General features: G+C 49.2%; 1 protein-coding gene across 11 annotated transcripts in view; it reads right to left on the bottom strand.

Annotated features, from left to right (window-relative positions):
• The window catches only part of AOPEP (aminopeptidase O (putative)), a 325,938-nt gene that overhangs the window by 138,713 nt on the left and 167,834 nt on the right, over window positions 1-19,391 (bottom strand). For 10 of the 11 annotated variants that reach the window (XM_026518708.4, XM_057305595.1, XM_048218337.2 and 7 more), the window contains 2 exons: window positions 7,751-7,940; window positions 3,595-3,701 (listed from right to left, as the gene is read on the bottom strand). The exons of the other annotated variant lie outside the window; for it this stretch is intronic. In XM_026518708.4, the coding sequence (XP_026374493.2) occupies window positions 3,595-3,701; window positions 7,751-7,940 (297 nt within the window). The remainder of the gene's footprint in view (window positions 1-3,594; window positions 3,702-7,750; window positions 7,941-19,391) is intronic. 11 annotated transcript variants of the gene reach the window in all.

Raw genomic sequence — 19,391 nt, 5'->3', positions numbered from 1 at the left:
TTGGTGGACAGGTGAGGGAGAGTCTGAGGAGAGCCACCGGGGTCTGGTATATGGGAAAAGCATCTTGAACAATTAACAAATGAGAAGAGGCGTAGAGTCAGTAATGTGACCCCTAACCTTTTGAAACTATGAGCAAATCGCCATGCCTCAACAGCCTGCAGCCACATTACAGGCTTCCCAGCCAAGGAAGGCTGAGAAGGAAAACACAGGAACTGTTGTAACCAAATGAATCTCACCATCGGGTCAATCCAGGACACATCTGATGAGAGCCATGCTCACCACTGGATGTATGGGAGACACGACTGGAAAACGGTTCCTGTAGATGACTAAAATCAGCAAGCCAGAGCCAAACACAATTTTAGTTTTTCTCTTCTCACTTTGTTAATACTCCAATATCTATAATCAACACAATGTCGAGTTTTCTTCCTTCCTGATAGCCACCGAAATAATCAGACACATGCACTCATGTGTAAAAAGACAAAGATACTTGGTCCAAGAATACTTTTTTTTTACCCTGACCTTCATATCCTTCCACAGTTCAAGATACCTGCAGTGGTTTTTTGGTTTTGTTTGGTTTTTAATGCAACTAAATGCTATATGGAGTTCCTTGAAGGCAGAGAGAAAGTGTGTAGGGGAAAGAAGGTCATTTCCATCCCTGGATTCCAATCTCTGTTCTGCTCTGTATCAGCTGTATGAGGCTGGACCCCTTAATCCCTCTTTCTGAGGTGTGAGTCGTCTAAGTATAGACGCGGAATAGCCAGCAAGAGGGGTGGGGAAGGACTGGCAGCAGAGCGCAAGGAAATCTAGGAGAGGGTGACACAGAAGCCAAGAGAAGAAAGTGCTTTTAGAAGAAGGAGTGGTCAACCATGTTGAAAGCTGCAGCAAAGATGAGTAAGAGAAGCTTCCATTTTGTCTGTCAACACCGAGGAGCGAGGAACATATCAAGACACAAACCAAGACTTCTAAATTGTTCTTGGTACATCATTTCAAGGCCATGGGCTATCTTGAAAGGGAGCTGGGGGGGGGGGGGTGGGGAGGAGATAGCATCTTTGATTACCGTCTTGTTTTAAGTGACTTCTTTCCCAAGGTCTTATTTGCATATTAAACCAAAATAAAATCTGAGAATAAATTTTTATAACTCTGATTCTTTTTTTTCCTTTCACTTTCAGTAATTTCTAGGCTCTCTGTGCCCATTTAAGGGAGAATTCGAAAGGATGGGAGTAAACTAAACCTTGACTATATAATTCGGGGCAGGTTCATGAACATTTCCTCTTCATTGTAAGCACATCTGATAACAATAGTTTCCATACTGATGTGCAACAAATCTTTCAAATGCAGTCATTTCATGGTTTGCCTAAATTTAGGCAAACACAATTTCTGAATACTAAGAAAAAGAAAAACAAATGCCATAATAAGCTTTCCAGCACAAGAGCCTAAAAATAGTGTATTTCTTCTCCCAGCTCTACACACACAGGAAAAGCTCTTGGCCATCAGAGGCTGGGTTGATCACAGCTCCGTCGAGTCCAGACAGAAGGTTCTCCTCGCGTGCATACTGACTTCCCCGTGTGTGGCTGGCCTGCTTATAAACTGGGAGCACATTTCATCAACTAATGTTCATTATGACGCCCCCTTCTCCCCCCACACCACCAATTCCCGAGCCCCTCTTCTGGCTCTCCACCTTCCACCTCTTCCCTAGCTTTCCTCTCTCCCTGGTGATTTCAGTGTGCTCAAAGTTTTTAGTACTTATAGACTGAATGTTCCAATCTCTCCAGTGAGCGGCTGACTCGTAGACCCCACTAAGTTCTCAATATTGAGTATCTGTTTGGCATCCCAAACTTAACGTATACAAAACTGGGATTTTTTGCTTTTTCTTCCCGATGTCTTGGCTGTCTCACCAAACGGCCTCCCCATCGACCCAGTGGCTCAAGTCAAAAGCCTGGAATTATTCTGGACATTCTCATCTCTCTCTTCTCCACACTCAATGACCAAAGACCCACCAGCTCCACGACCCGAACACGTCTCAGATGGGTCGGCCACTGCTGCCACTAGGACATCTTGCATATGGATGACTGCAAGGTTCTAACCGTCCTCCTTCCCATCCCTCGGTGGCCTGCAGTCCATCCCCCAGCTGCCAGAGCAGCCCTGAAAACACAAGACAGACCAGGATCCCTCCTGGCTACAGGCCCTGGGGCGCATTCCGTTGCACTTCGGCCTAAGGCTCACTGGCCTGACTCCTGCCTGCCTCTCTCTGCCCATCTGGCCACACCGCCCTCCTTTCTGTTCCTCAAGCACCAGCCTGCCAAGCCCTTTCCTGCTTCGGTGCCTGTGTGGTCCTCAGAGATGCCTTCCGTTCCTGGCACTTCTCGCCATCTGAAATGAGCTGTGAAGGCAACAGGGTCCCACTAGGCGGAAGCTAGGTGACAGCGGGGACCCTGTCCACCTCCGTCATGGGGATAGCCGTCCCACTGGCTGAGGGCAGAGGGGTGCAAGGAGCGGGGCTGGGTGGAGAATGCAGGGCTCCCGGCTCTGGCTCTAGCTCTACTAAACAACGGATGAGTCAGCAGACCGCAGAGGTTTTGTACGCGAGCGCGAGAGCGGGGGACTTCTTCTTTGTGGGAAGAGCGGCCACACCCCAGGCGGCCATGCGGCACAAAAGCGCCAGCCAGCCTCCCTGGGGCCAGGCTGGGCTTGGTGCATTGCTCTCAGACTTGGGCCTCAGTGGGCAATCCCTGTGGAGGGGGGATGTTTATTTAAAAACAAACAACTGAACCGGTTCAGGCTGGCTTCTGCCCCAAAGATAGACTGGCCTTGTCATCTAAACTGGGGGGCGACTGCTGGATGGCTGTCTTCCCACCTGACAGCGGATTCCACGCCCTTGGCTGTAGTGGAGGGGGGGCGGGATGAAAGCTTCTGTTGTCATAGCAATCGCAGTATTCCTGGGGCCTAGGCTTGGGCTTGCAGATAAACAATGATTTAGAGAAACGAAGAAAATGAGCAAAGCAGAGAAGGGCAAAAACGGAATATGGCAAGCAGTAATCCTAGAGGTAAGCACTGCAAGACACACGTGGAAACCACACGCAGGAGCGAGGAGTGGAATCTTCCCCAGGCACCGGAGTGGCCTCCTGCTGGGAGGACCCGAAACAAAAGGCCCCATTGACACCAACATCTGTTACTACTAAACACTTAGGAATCAATATTTTCATAAAGGTTTGTTGTTGTTGTTATTGTTGTTTTCCTTTTGGCTTAGAGGGTGACTATGTGTCAGACTACCAAACCCCCACCTTGTCCAAGTCCTCACAAAGTCACCACACAAAGTGACTATTAGAACTTCAAACAAAGAATTTGGTCCTGAAAATGGCCTTGTGTTCATTTTTTCCTGAACAGAGACACCAGAAAAACGTCAGCGGGCAAATCTAAACCCACGCCCTGAAAGACTTCAAACATAACAATCACATCCCTGGGAAGATGAGTGACCTAACCCAATTTGATTTAAAAAGGAAAGAGAACAGATTTAATAGCCGGCCAGGATGCGTCTTGAAGGGAAGAAGGGGGAGGCAGAGGATGAGAAGGGAAAGAGATCGCGGGGCGCTTTACCTCAACACCTGCATCTCCTCGGGCGAGTTCCGCACCTCGTCCTGGAGGCGACACCAGCGCAGACAAGCCTTCAGCTCCTGCCGCTCCTGTGCCTCGTGGGGGGCCAGCTGCTTGGGCCACAGACACACAAACACATGTGCACAAAACAGTCACTGTGGTCCTCGTGCGGGGTCACAGCCGCCCGATGGAGCAGCTTGCTCAGTTTCAGGGTGACGGCACAGATAGCCTCCCCGCCATGCCTGGCACCCCATCAGAAAAGTCACAGGGCCAAAGGGGTCTGGTAGGTCCTCACACGAAGACCCAGCCGCTCACTCTCCTGCTGGTGACGGAGCTGGGCCTGGCTGTCTGGAACCCACCCCCTCACACACCCCAGGGCCCAGAAAGAGCAGGCTTCCCTAGAGGGCCGTTTCCACTCTGATTCCATCCAGCCCTTTCCTGCTTTGTCTTCCTGCACAGGGTGGGGAAGGTCGCCTCCATTTACCTTCTGCTTTTCCCAGCCTTCAGTTTGGTTAAGGGCTGTTTACAGTGGAGCCTGCTAATGCAGCCCAGATGATTCTGTCTGCATACAACCAGAAAGAGTGTATTGCCTGGATTCACTCCGGGGGAGGGGGACGCCATCACACCCTGCCCTGCTGGCGAGAACCGGCCGCTGCCACTAGGCGCATGAGGCCCCATGGCTCAAGTCTCTGTAAGGGAGGGCAGCAGAACATCCGCCTGGGAGGGAGATGTCAGTATCAACAGGCATTTCTGGAAATGAAAGATCCTTAAGAGTTGATTCAACAGGTATTTACTGAGTCTCTGCCAGACCCTGGGTACAACATGGACACAGCCTGTAAGAACACTAGCCATGAGAGTGTGGCGATGGCAGAGGTTAAGGAAGGACCTAGATGCCCTCTGGCCAACCAGGTGAATCAGAAGCCTTCCCTGAGGAGGTGGTGGGGCCTGCACCGGTCCCCGGTCCCCGGGGAAAGCAGGAGTCAGCCTGGGGAGGAGGGACTTCAGGAAGAGGGAAAGCATGTGCAGGGTTCAAGGGGCCTGGAAAGAGCATGATATGTTTGGAGAACCGTGAGGGATGTGGTCGGGTGGGGAGCGGGCCATTACCTGGGGAGAGACAGAGGTGCCAAGTAGCCAGCAGAGGCCAGACGAGCCACAGATTCTGTGTGCCCTGTTGCTAGGGGCCGAATCATGAGTGGAAAATTCATATGCTGAAGCTCTAACCCCCATTGTGACCGTACTTAGAGATGGGGCCTTTAAGGAGGTAATTACGACTGATGAGGTTATTAGGGTCGGCCCTGGTCCAGCAGGACTGGTGTCCTTACAAGAAAAGTAAGAGACACCAGAGCTCGCTCTCTACATGTGCACAGAGGAAATGCAAGGGACAACAGAGAGAGGAGGTGGCCGCCACCGAGCCAGGGAAGAAGGGTGTCACCGGAATCCAGGCCTGTCAGCGCCTTGATCTTGGACTTCCAGCCTTCAGAACCATGAGCAAACAAGTGTTGTTGAAGCCCCCCGGTCTGTGGTATTGTGTTACGGCGGCCCAAGCTAAGACACCTGTGAGGAGGTTAGACTTTATCCAGGTTGATGACAAGTTACATGATGCAATCTTGCAACTAACTCAGTTCCCTTCCCCTGTGGACCACCACTCCAAGCGGAACGCCACTCTCTACCTCTTCGTTCAGTGGTTTCCCCCTCCCTCACTTTGCCGTGCTCGCTAATGTTCAGTGCTGCAGAGCAGTCACCTGGAGCAAGTGGCCGATGTGCGCCACCCCCACCTCCCCCGAGGCATCTGCTGCTGACCAGGAGAGTCCGGTGGCCGACCCACCCTCCCCTGCCCTGAAGAGCCTTCCTCTTCTGCTTGGAAGGTCTGCTGCAGACACTCATCAGGGACCAAGAGCAGCTCCTTCGAGGAAGGGGCTAGAGTAATCGATGTGCTCTGGAAAGGTTTCCAAACTTTGTGCTGGAATCCAGAATGGCCACTTTGCTTCACACCAAAGTGTTTTCACATATTGAAGAGATACTGCCTAGACCCTAAAGGATGACGAGGTGGGTTGTCCCCTGTTCCAGGTTAAGGGAAAGGGAGGTACAGAGAAACCACAACTTCTACTTTCCCTTTGAGGCCCATGTCAGAAGTCACCTTCTCCAAGAAGACTTTCTGGATCTGCTCAGGCCTGACCTCTCCCACCTTTGAACTCATACAATATTTGGTGTTTGCCTCTCTCTTCTAACTTATTTTCCTCTTCCCTCTACTGTGTGCTTTTCTTATCTTCACAGTTAAACTATGACCTCTTTCAGAGGAGGGCTGGGTCTCACTCATCCTTTTATCCCTACAGGTCTAGCACAGAACGGACACACAGAAGGTATGCAGCTGTGGGATGAGGCCAGACCGGCTTCATGCCTCTCTTAGTGGAGATGGACATATTCAGGGCAGTAAGAGGCAGAACCTAAGCAATGAGACTCAGGACTGACCCTCTGAAAACATGGGCAGGGGCCAAAGCAATGGAGGAGTGCTTTTTGGGGATACAGGAGATAAAGAACAGAGAGATCATCGTTAGATGCCTGAAATATACTCACGATTACCAAGAACAGCACAAATCTGATCGTCTCAGGACAGAAGCACCCCAGAGAAGGGATGATGATAGAGGCTCAATTATATCGGCCTATTTAACCCTTGCTGAATGCCCACTGTGCGTCAGTCAGGTGGTGGAAAATACAGAGAGAAAGAGAAGAGAAAAAGAGCACTGGCATTTCCTGCACGAGCTCCATAATTATCCCGTTCGCCATGCCAGCTGATGCATTCTTATAAGTATTTCCCAAATGAGGAAACTGAGGGTCAGGGAGGCTATGTAATCTACCTACATTTCCAGAGCTGGTTGACAGCATGGCTGGGATTCCCTGCCCGATCCGACTCCAAATGCCACCACCTTGCCCAGATCTGCCACATGGCCTCTCTTCACTGTGTGGCAGGGGACACAGATGCACACACTGCTGGCCAAGGTGCCGCGGGGGTGGGAGGGTGAGTAAGCTGCAGCTCCACTCTGAAAGAGGTCACAGTCTAGTTGTGAGGACAGGAGGAAAAAGAAAGAAGTGAGGAAAAAGGGGTAAGTACCAAATACTGTGGGAGTTTAAAGCTTCTAGAATGGTAAGTATTGTGAGTGGAATGATCAGTCTGGGCTATCCAGAGGTGATCTTCGGCTGGTTAGTGAAAAATAAACAGGATTTCAACAGGCAGAAGGAACTTGAACAAAAGCATACGGGTATGCACAACCTTGAGGATTTCAGAAAATGTTAACTAGTCCAGTGTGTAAGGGGTGGGAATGGCCCGGAAAAGAGTGACCAAATATTAGGAACTGAAAAATAAGCAGGAGGCAGTTGAGCTGCCATATCCTCGTTAGAACCGGCAGTCAGCTCTTTAAAGTAGAGGTTGTAAACTGGGAGCGTGGTGCCCATACCTCTGGGTATGTTTAGTTGGCATAGGATTTTTACATTACTAAATCTCACATAAAAATCCAGATTTAGAACTTCCTTTGAAACAACTAGGAGGCCAGGCTCCACTGAGCCCGCCCGCCGATACCACCACGCTTGGTCCCAGCAGAGGGGAGGCTGCCATCTTGTCCCTGCCCTCAGCACTCCCTAACCTACAATACCAGCCGCTTTATTCTTCATTACTTGCCAGCGGACATCTGAGACCATGCCTCCTGATTTAAAGTTTCATCTTATTAGTAAAAAAAAAAACAAAACACCCCCAAAACCAAAAAACAACCAAACACAAGTCAGTGTCGCCACAACCATAACCACAGGGGAGTGCTTGAGCATGCCACGGCATGACCTTCTCTTCTAGTCTTTGCTCAAACGTCCACCATCAGAGAGGCCTTCTCTCGGTGCCTTGTAAAACCGGGCTTCCCCGCCACTCCGCCCAGCCTCAGCTGCCTTCACGGTGCTCGCCACCTGCCATGGCAGGGATGTGCTTGTCTGTTTCACTGTCCCCTCTCCTATCCCTACAGGGAGAACCCCCAGGGCTCAGGGAGTCCCCTCTCTCCCCAGCATACAGCACAGTCCTAGCGCGCCAGAAGCCCTCTCTGAACCTGTGGAATGAACGGATGCCCATGAACAGAGTCTGATCCAGGTCGGGAAATGCTTAGGGTCACTGTAACCCTACCTGCTGCGCTTCGGCCCAGAACACGTCTTCCAAGTGAGTGGCGAACCCTTCGCTCAGCCACTCCTCCGTCCAGTCCCGGGCCCCGATGGCTAGGCCAAACCAGGCGTGAGCGATTTCATGGCAGAGCCGGGTCCCACAGAGATGGTTCGCTCCCGTCAAGATGCTCTGAGAGAGGAAGATGATGTGTGGGCTGTGGATAATGGGGGAGAAAACACACGGGAGTCTTGTTAGAGCCTGCCCTCGCGGCTGCCCCACGGGGCGGCTTTCTCAGCCTGGCGAGCCTGTTATTCCCGTGTGCATGCCAGATCACGACCCGTAGGCTTGCAGCTTAGATGCTTTCAGAAATAAATCAAGCGGCGGTTTACGTTTCTGGCAGCGGTTGAGGTGGCTGTTTGTGCCAAGCAGTTGTCTCCGTCATCCAACGGCTATTACCTGTAATGAGTAACCTGCACCAAAGTTTTATACCGAAGAAATGACAAGGCAATGGAAGCATTTACTCTGAAATCTGGACTGTAAAAGAAGAGCAGGTGTGAGACTGTGAAGCCCATGTTGTCAAGAGAGTGATCAAAGAAGCCCCTTCAGCCAAAAATCCGAGCAGCTTACACACAAATTGAGAAGTCATGCAGAAGGACAGGAAAAGCCGAGAAGAATGGGACCAAAATTTTCCATTTCAGACTGGGGCTGGCTATGGAGTTAACACACTAACAGGTGTCATGGGTGGGCGAGGTTTCCCAGAGACTTGGAGAAGGGCTGAGTCTCTGTAAGGCAAAGCTTCTCAAAGGTCTCATCTCCTCCTGGTAGAGGCTTATACACTTACAAGGCCTCACAAAACTGGGCAGGGCGTGGGGGGCGGGGGGGGGGGGGAGGAACCCACCCAGGTGTGCAAACGCCCCGGGGCTGGCACCAGCTGGGGAGATTTATCTAATCGCATTTTCCATACCTTGTTTTAAAACCCCAAATACCATGATTAGAATTGCATAGACGAAGTGGGAGAAAGGGAGGCTGAAAGCAGAAGAGATGGAGAGAAAAACTTCTGTGTGTCCACCTTCCACATTGCTCATTGATCCAGGACTTGTTTAAGTTTTATTCATGAAGAATTTGCTCTTAAAAAAACCCAAAAAACCCCAAAACCTCTCCTCCATCAATTGAACGAGAACAGTTGTGAAACCTCCCAAATTAAGAAACCGTACACACTGGTTCCTTCCTTCAAAAGCCATTTGTTTGCTATCATGTCGGGTGCACACAAGCCAGGACCGCGCGCCGATCCGTCCTCCGCCCCCACGGCCACCAGTGGAGAAAGCCCCACCTGCACTGCCCTTGCACAACATCGCCCATTCAGCTCCGAGAGCTCCACTGAAATCACAGGGGCCACGTGTGCCAAAATAGACAGCTTTCATGTGAAATAATAACAGGGCAGGCGCGCAAATGAAAAGCGTCTGCCAGGCCCTCGGCAGAGCCCACCAGAAACCCCGGGAATTAAAAGTGCACTTGGGGCATTTAGGACACGGGGGTCATGCGCGGCAGGCGCCAGCCAACAAGAAAAGGAGGCAGGAAAGAGCGAGAATGGGAGGGAGGTCAGATGGAAGGAAGGAAGAGAGGAAGGCGGGAGGAGGGAACGGAGAGGCACAGGAGCTAACCTCCTTCTTACTGAGCAAGTTGCCCCGTGGAGAAGACAAACTGCGAAACCTGGCATTTTCAAGTCAATGACCCCTTGCTCTGGCATGTGCAGCGCTACAAAGAAAAGCCACAGAAATGTACCAAGTAAATAACATTCCAGACATACTGCTGGCAGCACTTCACCCTTTTGGCTAAAACAAAACAGAAGTAACTGCAGGCCTTGTAAACAGGCTCCAAGACAAGCCTGTGTCGGAAGGGTCTGCGGGCCAGAGACACAGACGGTGTGCACACAGTGACAGAGACGGGAGGGCTGACCCACCCGCTCAACCCAGGGAGGTTACACAAGCTGATGACCGAAATCGCAGCCAGACTGGTCATGAAGAAAAAGCCTGCCCTGTCCGCGGTGACCGCTCACTGTTCTGTCCCAGTGTGGAAGCCTAGCCAAGGCCCATTTATGCAAATATCAAAGTCTAGAGAGCCTGAAGGAATGCACAAAAGCAGCTGGGGGGGGGGTGGCTGTGCGTTTTCCTGCCCTTTAATCTTTTCCCTCCAACGGCCTTTGTTGTCTCCACCAGACCTCCTTCCCCACCTGCCAGGACTCCACTGGCGCTGGGCCCCGTGTGTCTTGGCTGGGCTCAGGGCGGAATCCTACACTTCCACTTCCCATCCCCAGTCCCTTCTTCCTAGCCGGGAATAAATATACTTCCTACTGTCTTCTGAGAAAGATCAAAGCTTAAATGTCCTCCTGGGTCGGAAGGAAGGGCGTTTCACTTGATATAAGGGACCCTATTATCAGTGGAAAACACGACCTTCTCCCTGAAAAGCAATTTTCCAGTTGAGAACCAGATCCTAAATTGTCCTGCAGTGGAGTCGGCCCTCTGAGGTGGGTTTTACCTGTGGGCTACTCTGGGGTCGTATTTTCCTATGAAGGAAATGGCTTCCTTCTTAAAACTAAATTAAAAACATGGAGTCAGGTTTTGATAACCTTTCTCAAGGGTTGTTAACAAAATTTTGACATAAAAGAACCAATAGAATTTACTTTTAAGGAGAATTTCCTCCTCTCCTTTCGACCCCACAAGTCAGAATTTCTCCTGTCAAGCAGGATTTTTTTAACCGCTTTTTTTCAACAGTGAGTGGGGAAAAGTATAATGCTCTTAAGCTCCCTTCAAGGATTAATATTAAATACTCCTTTACCAACAGATAATCTACTTCCTGCCCACCTTCAAGATAGAATGGATGTTTAGAATTTTCTACTTCTACCTTAGCCTTGATTTATAAGTTTCACCCCTGGGTTCCTCACACATTCCCGCGTTCTCAGAGCCTTATTCATGGTCCTAATCAGCCAGCAGGTCATCCGTCTTCACTCTGACAAGGCCCACTGGAAAACAGGTTTTCTTGTTCTCCCCTGAAAGGGCCTGTGTCAGCTGCCTCCACAAATGCCAAATTGTCGATTCATCATTGCAGAGGATGGAAGATAATCACTTCAATAATATCTTCATCCTAAAGACAGTCTTTTTTTTTTTTTTTTAATTCACAGAGTTTATCACTTCTCCCAAATAAGAGATGGGCGGGAAAGTAATACTTTCAACTCTCAGAAAGCACCGGCCCCCTGGCTTGCATTCTCCATCATAAATTCCCTTTCGCTACAAGTGGTCGAGGAGGACAGCGGGCGGCCAGGCAGGGGGGCGGCACAGAGCGACAGCAGGACACGTGTTCTCATTCTTTCCCAGGAGACCACCAGCGGGGCTGCTCCCTCCGGAGGAGGCCACGTGGTGTTGGATGTCTGCTGCCTTGCCCCTCGAGATTAAAAATATCATTTCTGGCCCGAAAGCAGCTTCCCAAGACTGTTCCTAAAAGCTACCTCCCCACCCAGATTAGAAGGCTGTGCCTGTTAATTTAAAACATGCTTCCAGCAGAGGAGGAAGGAGTGCCTTCATTACTCTCAAGAGCCGCTCCAATTCTTCGGGAGGAATTCAATTTGGAGCGGAAATGGAGAATTTCATCAGATCCTAAGCAGGGGCTGTTCTGTGATTTATTTCAGCTTTGTCCAGGGAGACGTGACCAGCGTGGCCCATCCCACTGCCCAAGAGAGAGGTCCAGCCCTTACCCGTTTCTGCTCAGTTCTGCGCCTCAGCCGGTCAGAGCAGGCTGCGGTGCGACCAGGAGGACAGGAAATGGCTTTCCGTTAAGGACAAGAAGAGCCCCAGGCCACCCCTCCCATGATACTGGAGCTAATTGCAATATCCCCGGGGGGAGCAGATTCACTTTTTATACGGATCCTTGGGAAGTGCGTCCAGGAAACCAACTTACACTCCTCAAACTTGAGCTTCTTAGTGATTCAAAGTTTTTCACAATCTCCACACGTGGACCCCAGTATCCCATTAGGGAGAGGAAGGATGAACCAGGAAAGAGGGAAACAGAGGCTCCTTTCCCTCCAAAGACAAACTGGATAGCTTTAAGTGTCTCATAATCGCGTGAAAGCAACTTTTGCTTGTATGACTTAATGACTTGCTAATTTAATTTGGACAACTAAAAGTAGACTCATAGTTAGCCTGGGGCAACCTGCAAGGGAGGACAAATCTTAGCTACCACTCCCGAAGATTCAGGATGTGTTTCCTCTTTCATTCTAAGGTGTGATGTGATACACGCCGAGCACTTCAACCCATGTTTTTACAAAGCAAAATGTTCAACTTGGGGCCCCTCTTCTCTGCAATGAATTCCTGCAGTCCCCCTCTCCTGCATGCAATCTAATGTAGGGGCTGCATCCGTGGTCCCAAAGGCAAAGGGGTGGCCCAGATGACCTGGAGAGCCCTGGCTCCCATCTGGCTCTGAGATGGCTCAGTAGGGACTAGCTACGTTCCATCTGCCCCATCTGGCAGCCCACTGTGGCCACACAGCATAGTCTTTAAACTGGAGCCATAGAAGATGAGGGAATGTTCTTCTGGGGACAGGGATTTTCAGGAGCTTGAGGTAGAAACCAGTTCTAAAAACGTGAAGATAACTTACTACATCTGATCAACACTGGGATCTAGGTTCGAGAGAAAAGGGTAACATTAAGTATAAGTTTTCCTTTAAAAATTCTGAATAGCAAATAGGCAGTAAAACATCTACTCATTTACCTAAATGGATTTTGGCTGAAACTGCCAACATAACTAGAGCAGAGAGTGACTAAGAGAATGCCCAGAGCCACATTCCAGAGATTTCTACCAAAAATGTATCTTCCTTCTAAAGACTCCTTCTTGCTTGAGCACTTGCTGTGTGCTAGGCACTGTACGTCATATCTGACCTACCTCATGACCTGAGGAGATAGATTTTATTATTGCCTCCATTTTACAGATTATAAAAGTGAGGTAGAGAAAGGTAAAGTGACTAGCTCAAGGTCACACAGCTGGCAAGTAATGGCATATACGCTCTTGACCCCAAAGCCTTACTCTAACCCACTAGCCCAGGGTCATTGGGTTTAGACCTACAACTTCTGGGCTCCCATCCCTCTGTGCCAAGCCCAGGGGTACAATGATGCCCTTGTTGGAGCTCCATCTTCAGAGTCCACCCAAGGGAAGCCATCAGCCATGCCCTGGGACCTCTGTCCCTGAAATCTATGTCATAGCCAGAACTGGCCCAGGGTTATCAGGCCTTTTGATCACAGAGCTTCAGCCTCTTCCTTGTGGGAAGGAGGGTGAGGATGGAAGGGATAGGGGACAAAGCAAGGAAAACATCACTACTCCACTTCTGATATCCCCAAAGGACCTAAATTCCTGAACGTAACACCTCATTCTTCCTAACCCTGTCCTATGCCAGGAGCCCCTTGTGGACCACTTCAAGGGGATGCTTAGATACCCAAGCAGGTGCAAAGGCACTCAGGCCAGTCCCTAGGAGCCCAGAAAGAGCAACAGGTCAGACTCTCCCTGACCTCTATCTCCCACCCATTTGTGCTACAGCCTGATTTTTTTTAACATTATTTTTTAGAGCAGTGTTAGGGTCACAACAAAACTAGCAGAGGGTATGGAGTTCCTATATACCCCCTCCACCCACACATTCCCAACCTCCCCTGCTATCAACATGCCCCATCAAAATGGTGCAGTTGTTACTGCAATTGATGAACATACATTGATGCCTCATTATCAGAGTCTATGGTTTACTTTAGGGTTCACTGTTGTGGTGGTACATTCTATCAGTTTGGACAAATGTATGAATGTAACCACCATTACAGTATCACACAGCACACGGAGTAATTTCACTGCCCTAAACAATCCTCTGATTTTTTTTTTTTTCAAGAAGAGATGGTTTAAAGCAGATCACAAACTCAAACGATCACAGGAGCCAAGAACATTATAAAATGAGGGATGTCGGAGATGAGGGAAGTAGACAAAGAGATGAGGAAATAGAGAAGGAGAAGGGGAAATAGATAAGGAGAGAGGAAAACAGACAAGGAGTGGGGAAGGAGTCAAGGAGATGGGGAAGTAGATAAGGAGATGGGGAAGGAGACAAGGAGATGGGGAAGGAAACAAGGAGATAATGGGGAAGTAGACAAGGAGGGGGGAAATAGACAAGGAGGGGGGAAGGAGTCAAGGAGATGGTGGAGAAGGAGACAAGGAGAAGAGGGAAGGGGACAAGGAGATGGGGAAGGGGACATGGAGAGGTGGGAAACAGATAAAATGAGGAAAGCAGATAACAAAAGGAAAGAGGAAGTAGACAAGATGGGAAGTGAATAACAAGATGAAGGAAGGAGATTAGGGAGTGATAAGGATATAGGGCAACAGGTAACTACAACAGGGAAGTAGAAAACAATAGGGGGAAATAGGCAGCAATTTTTTAAAACACCATGTGCAAACAAACCAACCTATGGACGGGGGCTACAATTTTCCCATCTCTGGTTTAAAGCAGTTATCTTAGGGGAAGAAGCTTATGCTTCCATTGCACACAGAGGTGTAATGACTGATGTCTGCATCCCACCAGGGTTCGCTTGGGTGCTCATGGAAGATGGGGAAAGGCTCAAAAGCTGAGCACAGATGACAGCTGGCAGGAGAGAGGGGGCTCCTAGTGAGGCACAAGGAGGTAAGAAGGGGAGGCACTGGGGACACCAAAACATTTTTTCCCTCTTCGTAATTTGGGTTAGGGTTGGCCTTAGACCTATTGCTAATGGGAAAAGTAACAGCATGGCAGTGACAAAACAGAGACTATCTCTGGCTCTAGCAAACACAGAGACCACTTCTGACTCAAGAAAACGGAGGCCATCTTTGACAGAGTGTTTAGCTATCAAAAAGTAGAGCAGTGGACGCTGCCCTTCTGCCCCACCGGGCAAATCGTCCATGGGGAACGCTGTCCAGACCTCAGCCCTGCATGCTCAGTGCAGACAGTGCTAACAGCCAATTATTAGGAGCTGGCTACCTCTAACTCGGGCTACCCTGCCTGAGGAAGGTGGTAGTGGTTGGCATCTAGTGGTTCAGCTCATCTAAAAAGCTAAATAAAGCTACAAGTGGATGTCTCAGGTTTTAAAGCTAAAGAATCAGAGGCCAGTATCTGAATGATTCAACTAGATTTGGACTTCTTTCCTTCTGAATCGTAGCATGCACGTTCAACCTATGGAGTCTTTGTTTTCTCACAGATGAGAACAAAGAGACAACTTTTTTTGAAGTTACTGAACACTCTGGTGTTTTGGACACCAGGGACTCACGTACGAAAACTACATGAACAATATTTTTCGCAGCCGAGCATGTCTTTTGAATCATGGAATCACTGATGAACCGAGAGCTGTGCATTTTCTGCAGATCTAGAGAATGCTTCTGGTAAGTAATTACCAATTAAAACATGTTGGCAGCCTCCACTGGAGCACATGGATGACAAAACGTGATTCTCTCCACTCCCTCACCCCCCTCCTGCTCCCATCCTCCCCACCAGGGTGATGATGTTTGTTCCCATAAAAAGAGCTAATAAAATTAGCTTCCCCTGTGATAGAGGGGAAATCTTTATTTAATAAAATAATGCATTTTGCTTCATTCCCAGAACAGCAACAAAATGGCGCAACTGAGAACCACAACAGCTCATCCAGTTGGTTTTCGCTGCGCGTACAAGTCTGTCATTTGTGGCCACGCAGAAGCCTGGAGAGCCGCTTCATGAAGCAACACGTTCAGGCAGCTTGCACAACCCTCAGTGAGAAGAGCGTGGTTACAGGTTTCCTTCGAAACACGGTGTGAACACTCTTTGGGCCCACAAATCATGTCATCCCATGTTCCTCGTCTAGAAAATGAAACTGTGGGGATTTCCCAAAGAGTACTCAGAAATGGACCTGGTGGGTGGTGGGGGTGGGGAGGTCATCCATTGCTTCCACAACTGAGAGGCACTCTGGGAATCTGAAATCTCAGGATGTAGTCGGGAAGATGTGTAAGTGCTGTGCTGGGGGCTGGCGAGAGCACACAGGAGGCAGAAAAGCGGGTCTGGATGGCGAGAGGCCTGAGCAGAGCAGGGCACTGCAGGCGGAGAGAAAGACGTCCTGGAAGCAGACGTGCAGAAGCCAGGGTCCTCATGTTAGACAGCCACGCTGTCAGCTAGCTTTCAAAGCACTAGGCTATTCTGCGTCAGAACAAGCCCCAGAGCTGCCTTAGGGCATGGCCTCACAGAATCAGATCTCTCTCTAAACCAAAGGTAGAGCCAGGAAGACAGATGCAAGGTTCCCTAATGGCTGGTCCGATGGTGGTGGAGGTGGTGGGGGAAAAGGAGAGGAAAAACAAAATAATGATGATGGTGAACCTTAGGACATGCTTACTCTCTCCCAGCGCGGTTCTGCATACTTCGCCTCACTAACCCACTCAATTCTGACAACAATCCCGCGAGGGAGGTGTTATTATTATTATCATCCCCATTTTACACACAAGTGAACTAAGCCACGGAGAAGTCACATCGCTTGTGCAAAGATCCCATAGTTAGTACGTGTTGGAGCGGATTCCAACACCGGCAGCCTGGCTCGTGCACATGTTTTCCTTGATCAACATCAGTGTGCTTTGGGGTCACCTGGGGGTAGGGTTGCTAGATAAATATAAGACACCCAGTGAAATCCGGATTTCAGATAAACAATGAATACTTTTTTTAGTGTATGTCATGTCCCATGCAATATTCGCTAAACCTGGCAACCCTACTTGGTGGGCTCGTTAGAACAGATCACTGGGCTCCCACCTCCACAGTCAGAGGCCTGGGCAGGACCTGAGATTCAGCATTTCTGTGAGTTCCCAGGGGATGCTGACGTTGCTGGTCCAGGGACCACCCTTTGAGAGCCACAGACTTACATTGTGGGGGGCGGCATGGTGCTAACTTAAGAAAAAAAATCTGCTGCTGAAGCTTTAAGTGGGACTATTTCCCCTTGAGATCCAGATTTATAATTATACGGAAAATGTGAAAGATCTGGCCACACTAGCCCCACATTCCCAGGTCACGGCTGCAGCTGAAGAGCAGCTGATCCTTTTAGAGGGGTCTCTGGCCCTCAGACCCCAGCTCCCCACCGCTCCTTCCTGTCTCCCCACCCCACCACTGGCTGAGTCCACTTATGGATAATCATGTGTGGTTTTTACCTCCTCCTCTCTTATAGCAGGATTAAGAGAAAAGCAAACTACTTCTTCTACCCGTTTCTCCATTAGAGTGCGCAGAGAAGACCAAGTGTTGTAGGCGGTGCTCCGCCACTCACTCATTTGTATTTGCTGCCTGGCTCCTTATAAGCAGGAGGACCTAATCTCTTATTTAGTTTTTCTTATGAAAAATTCCATCAACCTTGTTCGTGTCTAGAAAACAGTTCAGCAAACTCTTGTTTCATGGAGAGGCCAAAGACCCAAACAAACCTCAGCCTCACTCAAGTCCGTCACTACAAATTCCATATTACTAAGCGTGGAATTAATTAGGTGTATTGTATTTTTGAAATCCAAACACAGTTGCAATTATTACTAGTCACTAATGGCTTATAATGAAGGCAGAGCTTGTCAAGCTAAGCAAACAACTGGCATGTTTGTTGAAAGTGTAAATAGAAGGGAAATTCATGAATTAAATGAATGAATTCGCTGATTGTTCTCGCGAGGCTGTAAAGGAGCATTCAGACGCCGCAGTATATATCACCACCTTTGCTGAAAGGATCAGCCTGCTCCAGTCATCTTGATCCGGTCAGAGATCTTCTTCGTGGTCACGTACAAAGTAAAGGCCTCTGAATTTTTGGAAGGACTCATCTGCATCAATAAGTGCCATTAAGGATAAGGGACCACCTGGCTATCGGGGGGGTTCATAAATAACTTTGCTCTTAAGAACAATAGCCATATCCCCTAATCTTTATTTGACTCCACGAATAGACTAGCACAGCATGCCTGAGGATATAAAGGGACAATATACCTATTTTCCAGGGTGGTCCGAGAAAGTATGGGGCAGATGGTCATTCTCAGAGGTATTGAACTTAACAGCATTTCCCTTTAAAAGGTAATAAACCGCCCCAGAAACAAAAAATAAACAAATAAAAGATTTCTCTCTCCAGTCTCTTGGTTTTTAACTAAGCTTTTCATTTAAAATTCCAAGTCCTTGCCTTTCTTCTCCCCAAATGAAGTTCCGTGTTTACTGGATATCTATCGTTAAATCCCATTTCTCTGGGATGTGTTCACCAGGCTGGAAGTACAGGGGAGGGTCACAGGAGTTCCTCTCCTAAATAATTCTTAGTGCCCTGGGCAGTTGCCCTCTGGTCTTGTGAAAGACACCTGGATCTATTTGCAATATGTCTAGCTGCAAGTAGCAGAAAAGACAAACCATGCTGGCATACACGAGGTTCTTGTCCCTCCTGTAACAAGACCCCTGGAAGAGTGCGGTTGCTGGGGTTGGTTCAGTGACTCAGCAATGCCATCAGAGCTCTGGATCTTTCTACCATCCCACTCTGCCAGCCATTTTTACTGTGTTCACTCTTGTCCTCAGGCCTGCCACCTCATGGTCCCAAGTTGTCTACCACAGCTCCAGGCACCACATTTGTATTCAACATAGAACAAAAAGGCAGGAGAAAAGGGGTGCTGCGCCAGCAATATCTATCCCTTTCATCAAGAAAGCAAAATGTGCCCTAGAGAGCCCACAGCAGATTCCCTCTCACTGGTTACCCCAACCTGTAAGGCAGCACAGGGAAGAGGCTCTTTGGTTTTATCTGATTCCATGGCAGAGGAGGGCAGGAAGACGGGGTTTGCTTATGGGTGTAGGGCCAGCTACAGCACCCTAGTGCAACCCTCCTTCTCATAGATGTTAGAGAGCCATTCCTTGGGTCTCTTAGAATGCAAATCCTGGGGCGCCTGGGTGGCACAGCGGTTAAGCGTCTGCCTTTGGCTCAGGGCGTGATCCCGGCGTTATGGGATCGAGCCCCACATCAGGCTCCTCTGCTATGAGCCTGCTTCTTCCTCTCCCATCCCCCTGCTTGTGTTCCCTCTCTCGCTGGCTGTCTCTATCTCTGTCGAATAAATAAATAAAATCTTAAAAAAAAAAAAAGAATGCAAATCCTTTCAGAAGAAATAATGCACTAAAAAGAATTCACACTAAAGTGAAGGAACGTATCTCATATTTTTCTAGCCAGGAGCCAGTTTGAACACGGGGACCGTAGGATGGGCAAGAGGATGTCCTTCAAGGCCCTAGTCTACCTATTTCCCAACTTAACCTGATGCTGGCTGGCATTTAGACTTTTATTTTACCTTCTTACCCTACAGCGAAGACTGAAAACCCATTAAAGCTAAAAGCAATGCTATATATTATGGTGGTTTTTAAGAACTCACGCTTTGGGGCCAGAGCCGTGGGTCTGACTCGTGGCTCTCCCGTTCACCAGCTCCATCACTGTATCGGTTTCCTGGTGCTGCTGTAACAGATGACCACAAATGTGGGGGCTTCAAACCACCCAGATCTATCATTTCACGGTTCTGCAGGTCAGAAGCTCGACACCGGTGTCACAGCTTTCAGAAGTCAGGCCACCGCGCCTCATGTGTGTCGGGTGGGAGGTGACCGGAAGGGGGCAGCGGGGTCTTCCGGGGCATGG

Source organism: Ursus arctos, unplaced genomic scaffold (assembly GCF_023065955.2).
Source record: "Ursus arctos isolate Adak ecotype North America unplaced genomic scaffold, UrsArc2.0 scaffold_33, whole genome shotgun sequence".
NCBI lineage: Eukaryota > Metazoa > Chordata > Mammalia > Carnivora > Ursidae > Ursus > Ursus arctos.
The sequence above is the reverse complement of the archived record's forward strand: the minus strand, read 5'-3'. Positions and strand labels throughout refer to the sequence as shown.